Consider the following 10,162-nt stretch of genomic DNA (forward strand, 5'->3'; position numbering starts at 1 on the left):
TTTTTTTTTTTTTTTTTTTTTTTGATACATACATGATTTTACGATCGTTCCGCTTTCCGAAGGATATGCTGAAGCAGAAAAAATCTGAGATGAAATCCACGAAAATCAACAAAGGAATGAAGAAAGATCAAAATGCTCCAAAACGTCCAGCTACAGTCTTCTTCATTTTCATGTAAGTACAGTTTATAATTTAACTCTAGTGCTCTAAAGAGTCTGCTTCACTCTGAAAACCTTCCTTTACATTCTAGCTTACATTATATTGGTCCGTTCTGATTTCCATTCTTGTCTTGGCAAATGATAGGGAGGAATTCAGGAAGACGTTCAAGGAGAAGTTTCCTGATGGAAAAGCTGGTCCAGCAGTGAGATCTTATACTGTTACTTTTAATCAGCATGCTTTCTTTTTATGCCTCCATTTATGTTTAGATATGACTGAGTGGAGGATCAGAAGACTTCTCGAGTTGGCTAGATTTGTTATTTGTGGTTAACTGTGTTTTGTTATTTTGCACGTTGGCAAAGCTGGCGGTGAGAAATGGAAGTCACTTTCTGATGCTGTAAGATCATGAATCTCCTATTTTCATGCTATTTCCATTGAAAACTAATTCGAGGCTAAATAATTAATAGCAGCCTTAACAATAAATGATTAAGCTATAAGATTTGAGGTTGGTTGTTCTAATTTATATGAAGATCGTTTCATGTTTTGCTCTCTGTATTCACTTCGCTACTAGATCAGAGTTATTGACTATACGAGTCTGCTGGCACTTGTGTTTCTTCCTCAGGAAAAAGCTCCTTGCGCTGAAAAAGTTTTGAGAAAGGAAGGCAGAGCATGAGATATCTCTTGAAGCATACACGAAGAATCTCGTAACGCGTTCCCACTCCATCTCTTCTTTCACTCCTTCGGCTTCCCTTTGAACACCACCATATGGTTCCATTTATTATCTATTGTCCCTATCTCTCTTCTCACTAAGATCTCCTGGCTTACAGAATTGCTGTTCGGGCGCTGAAGCTGAAATTGAAATGCCAACAGAATCGCAGAAATCAACCTCTGAGGTCCATGATGACGCAGAGCAGGAAGCTAGCTCCAGCTCTTAGGTATTGTTTCCCTATCCAAAGATTTCATACTCCGAAGCATGTATGCTATAGCACCAAACAATGTACATCAGCATATCCTCTTCAAGTGATTATAATACCATAGATGTTGATTTTATCATTACGGCCAGCTGATATTTGGTTTTCTACATCGTCTGCCAAGATTTGCAGGACTTCACCGTCCCTTGGAGGTAACAGAATTCCTTATTTTCTCAAATAAAAGTTTCATGGCTATTTGGACGAGAGCTAGCAAGTAGAAAGGGAGTCAAGAGTATGCTAGAACTTACATAACTTTTTAACAATTTTAGAACAAATTTTTAGTAATTTCTTTCGGTACATATGTTGTTCTACGTATGGGTATTTCGGAAGATTGGAGTAAGTTGAATTAGGAACAAAGAAATTAAGAAATATATGGATTTGAAACAAAATTTAGTTTTAAATTTCTGTCAAAGATGCTGTATTAAAACTTAGAAATAGTTTTTGATTTAATCTCTAAAATTTTCATTTAAATAGATCAGAAAAAAAATAGTACTATATTATCCTCTGATCAACGTTAAATATGATACCTATAATAAATTGTAATGGAAGTTAATTATATATGAAAATGAGCTTATAATCAAAAGTCAAATGTGATAAAAATGTTAAACCAGAGTGAGCTTAGGTGAGTGGGAGTGGGGAGTGAAAGGAGGGAGGATGAGATTAAACTCTAAATTTAAAATAAGGGATGAAATTGGTTTCATCTTCAAAGCTAAATTAGAAAATTAATTAAAATACAAATGAAGTTAACAAACCAAACATCAAATATAACTACAGAAATTCTCGACTCTAAAAGCCACCGAAATTTGACACAATAATCAGAGAGAGTAGTCAGCTTTTGTCGTGGGGAATGGGGTGCAGACGTAATCAAAGGATAACAGGATCCATTGGAGGATCAAGGGTGGAACGAGATACGGGAGAGGATGGCCTCATTATGCCTAATGGATAGAAAAAAGAATTGAAGAAGATGGTGGCGCTTTCGCTGGAAGAGAATTGAAGAAGAATTTTTGTTATTTTACGAAGAATCAGAGTGGATAAAGATTTAAAATATTTTACTCTATGTGCAGAACTTAGCAGCTGTTTCTACATTTGCAAATAGGAGAAACATTTTAGCTACATACTATAATGCCGCTTGTGAACTTTTGAATCTTGTTATAAGACAAAAAGGTCCGATCTTTACCATTTTCTTAAGTAGACTTCTACTTTTGTACTCGCAACCGCTTAAATGTTTGTAAAAGTTAAACAGCGATTTAAACTAAATTAAACCACCGATGTTGCGATCATTTTCATGTTTATGTGTAGATTTTGTTCTTTGCCAGAAGGGAGTAACTTACAGATGCTGAGAAGGTGGACCTGGCTAAGGAAGAGCAATGGATTTGAAGAAGCCATTGTTAAAAGCTCGCCAAAAGCAATAGAAATCATAAGAAGGGTTTGGAGGTAAGCATTCTGTGGTGTCGGACTGTCGATTCACTTGTTTCTAATCACCATTTTCTTCCTTCTTGTCATAGTTTCCTCTATTTAATTGTACAATCAACTCGTGTTTTTAAAGAAGTTCATGAAACCCATTTTCCTCATCGAACCAGAAATTGATTGGTGTAGTCAATTCATTCTTACCCAGTTGGAAACGATGCGAATGGTCCTCCTACTGTCGCTACGCGATTCTGTAAGTCTCGTGATTCTTATTTCTCTGAATCACTGTAAGGTTCCGTTTCAATGTCGAATTTGTAATTCTATGTAATATATTGTTTCAGTTTAATTCAGTGACTGAAGTGTGGTTCAATGGCTCACGAGGAAAAAAACTCTACGGTTCAGCGATTCTCCGCTTTGACAAGAAATCAGTAAGGGGAGAGAAATTTTGGGTCAGCTCGCTATGAACATGCAGTTGTTTAGTCTGTTCCGTAACAGTTGTGGTTTGGTGAACATTGTCGGAGAACTGCTCGTAGTTGTAAGCATCGGTCAACAGTGATTGATGGACTCATCGGCGCAACCAGCACCATGTTGTTGAACAGCTTTTGGGCGTCAAATCGGATGCGTGCATTAATTGGCAACAGGGTCTCGTTTTGGCTAAGAATCCTCTCCGAGTAAAAGCATTCTTTAGCTCTGCTTATCGTATAAAGATACGATGACATGTTTCTTTTACTGTCAATGGGACTCGAATAATTCCCTCTGATAAGGCGTGCCAATCCCCCATGACTTGTTCTTCTTGCCTTCCTTTGTACTTATTCCTGACCTACATGTTTTTTCTGCTCACAGTTTACTATTAACGATTTTATGTTCATTAGGAGCTCTATACAATAATTGTTAGTAGATAATTCTGTACTGAAACTTTTAGGTAGAATGCTTGTTCTTCTGTGTTCTGTGTTCTTGAGCTCCCTCTCTCCATTTAAAGTTTTCCTGGTTATCACCAAAAGCTCTTGTCTCCAGCTCGTGAAAGCTTGAATCACCAAGTTTTGAGTCTTCCGGTAGATTAAGATTGTTAACTCATGGAGAGCCTATTAGTTCTTACACTGATTAGTTCGATATGGGTATTTCTTGCTGGTTCTGCATGTTGCCAAAGGCCCGCGGTTGTGAACATTGGTGCAGTTTTCACTTTTGATTCCATTATAGGAAGAGCGGCGAAGGTGGCAATGGAAGCTGCAGTTTCGGATGTGAATGCAGATCCTTCCATTCTCAATGGAACAAGGCTAAATTTGATCATGGCAGATACACATTGCAATGTTCTCTTGGGTTCTATTCGAGGTACATCTCTGTACACATATTTCTTTCATAGTATGTAAGAAATTTTGGAAATGGCTCTGTTAGTGTTATCCCAACATCATGTCTTTGATTGTTATTAGGATGAAATTGCATGATCATAATATTACCATGCCTCATTACTCATATGTAATGCATGTAATGCATGGCATGTGCATCTTATTTGTGTAGATAGTAACTTTCAATTCTTTCAAGTTTTTCTTAACCATCATATTCTTAGAATTGCTTTCATTCAAATATGGTCACAATCATTCATGTACCCCTCTTTTACTCGGGACTTGCATTGTAATGGCCTAAGCCCACTGCTAGCTGATATTGTCCTCTTTGGGTTTTCCCTTTCGGGCTTCCCCTCAAAGTTTTTAAAACATGTCTACTAGGAAGTGGTTTCCACACCCTTATAAAGAATGTTCTGTTCTCTTCCCCAACCGATGTGGGATCTCACAATCCACCCTCTTCAGGGCCCAGCATTTTTGCTGGCACCCGTTCCTTTCTCCAATCGATGTGGGACTCTCCAATTCACCCCCCCCTCTGGGGCCTAGTGTCCTTGCTGGCACACTGCCTTGTGTCCACCCCCCTTCGGGACTCAGTCTCCTCGCTGACACATCGCTCGGTGTCTAGCTCTGATACCATTTGTAATGGCCCAAGCTCACCGCTAGCAGATATGTCCTCTTTGGGCTTTCTCTTTCGGGCTTTCCCTCAAGCTTTTTAAAACGTGTATGCTAGGTGACACAATCGCACTTTCGAAGGCAGCGGACTAGCGATTGTGCGGCACTCACTTTCCAGCGACAAGTGAGCTAAGCCAATTTGTTCTTGCGTCGCCTACGGCCAAGCGACATACGGTCGAGCCTCTAGCCTCGATTTTAAAAGAAGGTTTTAGAAAACGAGGAGAGAGAGAGATTTTAGAAAGAGAGATTTTGGAAAAAGACGTTATATAAGCAAGCAAGAAAAAGATAACAACGGCTTAGCATATATAACCTTGGGTAGGGAGAAGTTGACAACTAGTCATATACCCCTATAGTACATTCTGAGCCATTTTATGTCGGGCAGGCCTAGACATGATATTTTTGAGGTGTCATACGCCCTAGAATTACAAAGGAAAAACACTAGAATGAAAAGACATGCCAAGGGTTTGGCTTGTCATGGGCATGCGGCCATGGGCAACACGCCCTGGACGAGCATGACCGTGACACTAGGGAGGCACACCCTTATAAATATTGCTTCATTCTCCTCCCCAACCGATGTGGGATCTCACACGCATCACATGTGAATGAGAAAATTAAACTCCTTCATTCTTGATGCTGTCTGCTATTTTGAATATATGGCACTAAAGTTTAATATTGTACTTTTCATTCTCTATTGAAGTGTCTTGATGTCTACGTGATTTATGTCACACTTTCTGACTTCTGCCCCTTGTGCAACAGCTTTCCAGGTTCTTGAGAAAGACGTAGTAGCCATAGTTGGGCCTCAATCTTCAGTTGTAGCTCATATGGTTCTACAGATTGCTAATCATCTCCAAGTGCCACTTATATCATACGCTGCCACTGATCCAACTTTATCTGCCCTCCAATTCCCCTTTTTCCTACGGACTACTCAGAGTGATGCCTATCAAATGACTGCCATGGCAGAATTAATTGACTTTTATGAGTGGAAGGAAGTGATCATTATCTTTGTGGATGATGATTATGGAAGAAATGGAATGTCCACTTTAACTGATGAACTTGACAAGAAGATGTTTAAAGTTTCTTACAAACTACCCTTACCTTCTCAGTTGAATCTCAGTGAAATCACAGACATGCTCAATAAATCCAAGTTGCTCGGTCCTCGAGTCTATGTTGTTCATGTTAATCCTGATCCTAGATTAAGCATCTTCAAAATAGCCCATCAACTTGATATGATGACAAGTGATTATGTGTGGCTGGCAACAGATTGGCTTTCTTCTACCTTAGATTCTATTCTGCCCGTACACCAAACCTCTCTAAACATCCTTCAAGGAGTGGTTGTACTTCGTCAATATACGCCTGAATCCAGCCAAAAAACAACATTATGGTCTCGTTTAAGGAAGATGCTGCCAGAAGACTCGAGAAATTCTTCGATGAATGTCCATGCTCTTAGTGCCTACGATACCATTCAAGTAGTTGCACGTGCGATCGATAAGTTTCTAAATGGAGGTAGGAGCATTAGCTTCTCATTGAAGAACAAGTTTCATGATTTAAATACATCTAGAATGCCCTGGGGGAAGCTCAAAATATTTGATGATGGTGCTCTTCTTTTGAGCATATTGTTGCAGGCAAACTTTACTGGTTTAAGTGGTCGGATTGAGTTTAATTCAGATCGAAACATTGTCAGTAGAGGCTATGAGGTGATCAATATTGATCGGACGGGATTGCGTCGAGTTGGTTATTGGTCCAATGGCACAGGCTTTACTATCCAATCCCCAGAAGCTCTGAAACAGAAACGAATTACTTATACCCACCTGAACCAGACTCTTGGCAATGTTACCTGGCCTGGTGGAAAGACAGAAAGACCGCGTGGATGGGTGATTGCAGACAATGAAAGACCATTAATAATTGGAGTGCCACGCAGAGTAAGTTTCATTGAATTTGTTACAGCAGTCAATGGAAGCCACAAAAACATTCAAGGATACTGTATCGATCTGTTCAATGAAGCAAGAAAGCTGGTTCCCTACGATGTTCCTTACAGATTTATACCTTTTGGAAATGGCTACTCCAATCCTAGCTATGATGATCTTGTGAAGAACATTGCAAATGGTGTAAGTAAAACATTATATTATCTACTTTTCTGATGTCTGAGTGCCTAAAGAGCAAAAATCCAATCTGGGATTGTGGTTTAGATTTGCAAACAGACTAAAAAGAAAGTATTGTAGGAAAAACAAGTGTATTGTTATTTTCTGTTTGCAGATGTAACCTACTTATGGACTTGGGGTGTTTCTGTGAGATCCCACATTGGCTGGGGAGGAAAACGAAACATTCTTTATAAGAGTGTGGAAACCTCTCCCTAGCAGAGATGCTTAAAAAACTTAAGGGAAAGCCCGGGAGGGAAAGCTCAAAGAGGACAATATTTGCTAGTGGTGAACTTGGGCTGTTACAAATAGTATCAGAGTTAGACACTGGGCGGTGTGCTAGTGAGGACGCTGGCTCCCAAGGGAGGTGAATTGTGAGATCCCACGTCGGTTGAAAAGGAGAACGAAATATTCCTTATAAGGGTGTGGAAACCTCTTCCTAGTAGATGCGTCTTAAAACCTCGAGGGAAAGCCCAAAGAAGACATTACATTTATTTTTTATCGGACAAAAACCTATCACAAAGCTGTTACTTTCTCATTTCTTTTGTGTCAGATATTTGATGCAGCTGTTGGAGATATCGCAATTGTAACCAATCGCACAAAGGTCGTGGATTTTTCTCAGCCTTTTGCTTCTACTGGCCTTGTTATTGTGGCTCCAATAACAAATTCAAAGTCGAATGCTTGGGTGTTCCTCAAACCATTTACAGTCGAGATGTGGTGCGTTACCTCGGCCTCCTTCTTCATGATTGGAGCAGTCATATGGCTTCTCGAGCACCGAGTAAATGATGATTTCCGTGGTCCGCCAAAGAGGCAGCTAGTGACAGTTATTCTGTAAGTTCTCTCAGTGTCTAAGACAGTTGCTTATAGATCAATAAGATAATCTCTTGCAGTAACGGATGCAGAATAATGTCTGAAATATTTCCATCTTGCAGGTTCAGCTTCTCAACATTGTTCAAAACAAATCGTAAGATATTTCTATTTTACATCTGATTCTTTCATACTCTTATGTTTGAGAAAATTTCTGAGTTCACAACTCAAATTACAGAGGAAGTTACAATAAGTCCACTTGGACGTATGGTAATGGTGATGTGGCTTTTCTTATTGATGGTTATCACGTCAAGCTACACAGCCAGTCTCACTTCAATCCTTACAGTTCAGCAGCTTTCATCTCCCATTAAAGGACTTGAGGACTTGATTACTAAGGAACAGCCAATTGGGTACCAGGTAGGATCGTTCGCGTTTAGCTATCTGACCGAGAGTCTTTACCTTCCACGATCGAGGCTCGTACCCCTAGGTTCTCCAGAAGAATATGAATCAGCATTGCTCAAAGGGCCATTCAAGAGAGGAGGGGTGGCGGCCATTATTGATGAACTTCCATATATGGAACTATTTTTATCAGGGAGGAACGATTTCGGAATGATCGGACAACCGTTCACCAAGAGTGGATGGGGATTTGTGAGTAGCCTTCTTTAACTTGAGCTATGGTAATCTTAAACTCTTTTCATGGAACTGTTGCACTTCGTTAATGCTATGCTTTGAACCAGGCTTTTCAGAGAGGATCTCCACTTGCGGTAGACATTTCAACTGCAATTCTAAAGCTTTCTGAGAATGGAAAACTTCAGAAGATCCATGAGAAGTGGTTCTGCAAGATGGGTTGTCCTGGAGAGAGGAGAAGGAAACCTGAGCCTAACCAACTTCACTTGGTTAGCTTCTGGGGTCTATATCTGCTGTGCGGTGCCTTCTCACTCGTGTGTCTTTTTATATTTTTGTTTCGCATAGTTCGACAATTCGCTCGCTACATACGACAACAGAAGGAATCATCTCATGCAGAATTAGTGTCATCAAATTCAAACTCGAACTGGACTCAGGTTGTATACAAGTTTTTCGACTTCGTTGATGAGAAGGAAGAAGCCATCAAGAGACTTTTTTCGAAAGCATGATACTCAGAATCAGGCTTAATGATAGCTCGCTCTTTGATGTCGTTTGAAAATGATTGAAGGTAAGCCCCTGATAGCTCTTTGTGGTGTTCCATTGCTGCAAAGTGACCCATAATTTAGTGTTCATGTTAATAAGACTGCAACGTTATGATTCTATTTACTTCCATATTTGGATGGTCAAGTTATTTATGATGAGACAAGTATGATATTATGATTGCTACAAGTGATTCTGTATGTATTTTTTTCTTTGATAAATTGGAGCTGGGGATTTTCATCGCTCCCCTGTTCTTAGGATTTTTAGAACTATGATATGGATGTGAAATTTAAGACCTAATATTGGTTTTGGTTTTGGTTGTGTTAGGAATCACGAATCTCTACAATGTTATGATATTATCTACTTTGAACATAAGCTTTTATGGCGTTGCTTTTGATTTTCCAAAAAGACCTCGTACTAATGGGTTTTGTATTTCTTAATTGTAAACCTATGATCTTTCCCTTAATTAGCCGACGTGGGACTCCTCTCCCAACAATCCTCAACAGGTCGGTCTAAATCGAATCATAAAACAATTGAGTTAAGATCGTAACATTATGCTACACAGTCTAAGGATTTCTCTTTGTCAGTTGCAAGTGTAACTTTGTAGCTCATGAGTAAAGGAGGTGTCCACGAATGAATTACGACCACATAATCCTGAAAACGTGATTGTTAAGAAAAATATTTCAATAAGAATCTCCCATTGATTTATTGTTATTATTTTTATGTTGAACTTGAGAAAAATGATAAAAGGTCTATTTTAATCTTTAAACTAAAAAAAAAAAAATCATTTTTGTCGTTACTATGTTAATTTTTTTACCTTAAATTCGCTTTATGCAATATTCATCTCTAGTCAATCATGTTGGTCTAATGTACTCATACACATCTTTAAATATATATATCATTAATTTGTTGAAATTAAAAATAAAAGTAAAGACCATAATAATTATTGTTTGAATGTTGAATATCTAAAATATATATCTTAAAAGACCAAAATAAAGTAGACTTTTAATAAAAATGGATAGGTTGAAAGTTCATACACTAAAATTAAATATACTTAAAAAAAATCAAATTTTAACATATTAATCTCTTAAAGAAAAACTTAAATCCTCATTAATAAAAGGGCTAGATTTTCCGACAACAAAGAATTTGAATTTAATTTACACAATATTTTGGGTAGGCTTACATGTTTTGCCTATTTTATTTTATTTTATTTTATTTTATTTCTGAAACTCTATTTTACGTAAATTATTAATTGCAATTCTTTTAGAACATTAATAATTGCAGCTAGAATTTAGAGAATGTTTTTTCCTGTGAAAAATACAAAAATAGTATGCATTTAATTTAGATATTAATGAAAGATTAACAGTATTACATTATTAATTATCAATATATAATAAATTTATCTCACGAAAATTATTATATAAAAAATACTCTTTGATTGTACTAAAAATAGAAAAAAAATGTTGAATTTTAATTCCAAATATATTCTTTATAGGAATAATGATACTCCTTTTT

At 37.9% G+C, this 10,162-nt stretch overlaps 2 protein-coding genes across 6 annotated transcripts in view; both read left to right on the forward strand.

The window, feature by feature from the left end:
• Positions 1-1,072, forward strand: part of LOC111448951 (high mobility group B protein 3-like) — a 2,421-nt gene extending 1,349 nt beyond the window's left edge. The window contains exons 3-7 of one of the 2 annotated variants that reach the window (XM_023088751.1): positions 66-172; positions 302-359; positions 507-551; positions 777-858; positions 982-1,072. In XM_023088751.1, the coding sequence (XP_022944519.1) occupies positions 66-172; positions 302-359; positions 507-551; positions 777-827 (261 nt within the window). In that variant the 3' untranslated portion in view covers positions 828-858; positions 982-1,072. Of the gene's footprint in view, positions 1-65; positions 173-301; positions 360-506; positions 552-776 lie in introns of both variants that reach the window. The other variant, XM_023088750.1, reaches the window with a different exon arrangement.
• Positions 1,073-2,329: 1,257 nt separating this feature from the next.
• LOC111448950 (glutamate receptor 3.7-like) lies at positions 2,330-8,944 on the forward strand. 4 transcript variants are annotated; one of them, XM_023088746.1, is made up of 8 exons: positions 2,330-2,559; positions 2,706-2,785; positions 2,874-3,861; positions 5,298-6,646; positions 7,230-7,507; positions 7,609-7,640; positions 7,722-8,131; positions 8,221-8,944. In XM_023088746.1, the coding sequence occupies exons 3-8, from the start codon at positions 3,606-3,608 to the stop codon at positions 8,614-8,616; spliced, it is 2,721 nt and encodes a 906-aa protein (XP_022944514.1). In that variant the 5' UTR covers positions 2,330-2,559; positions 2,706-2,785; positions 2,874-3,605; the 3' UTR covers positions 8,617-8,944. The 4 variants fall into 4 exon arrangements, with proteins under 4 accessions (XP_022944514.1, XP_022944515.1, XP_022944513.1 ...); XM_023088747.1 differs by having other exon boundaries at positions 2,722-2,785; XM_023088745.1 differs by having other exon boundaries at positions 2,741-2,785.
• The last annotated feature ends 1,218 nt before the right edge of the window (positions 8,945-10,162 follow it).

Source organism: Cucurbita moschata, unplaced genomic scaffold (genome assembly GCF_002738365.1).
Source record: "Cucurbita moschata cultivar Rifu unplaced genomic scaffold, Cmos_1.0 Cmo_Scf00010, whole genome shotgun sequence".
NCBI classification, from domain to species: domain Eukaryota; kingdom Viridiplantae; phylum Streptophyta; class Magnoliopsida; order Cucurbitales; family Cucurbitaceae; genus Cucurbita; species Cucurbita moschata.

Bases quoted from the DNA above. Each gene is read 5' to 3' on its own strand.
- LOC111448950 (XM_023088746.1), top strand. From the start codon at position 3,606: ATGGAGAGCCTATTAGTTCTTACACTGATTAGTTCGATATGGGTATTT. The intron at 3,862-5,297 runs GTACATCTCTGT...CTTGTGCAACAG, and splicing joins TCTCTTGGGTTCTATTCGAG to CTTTCCAGGTTCTTGAGAAA. The intron at 8,132-8,220 runs GTGAGTAGCCTT...GCTTTGAACCAG, and splicing joins CCAAGAGTGGATGGGGATTT to GCTTTTCAGAGAGGATCTCC.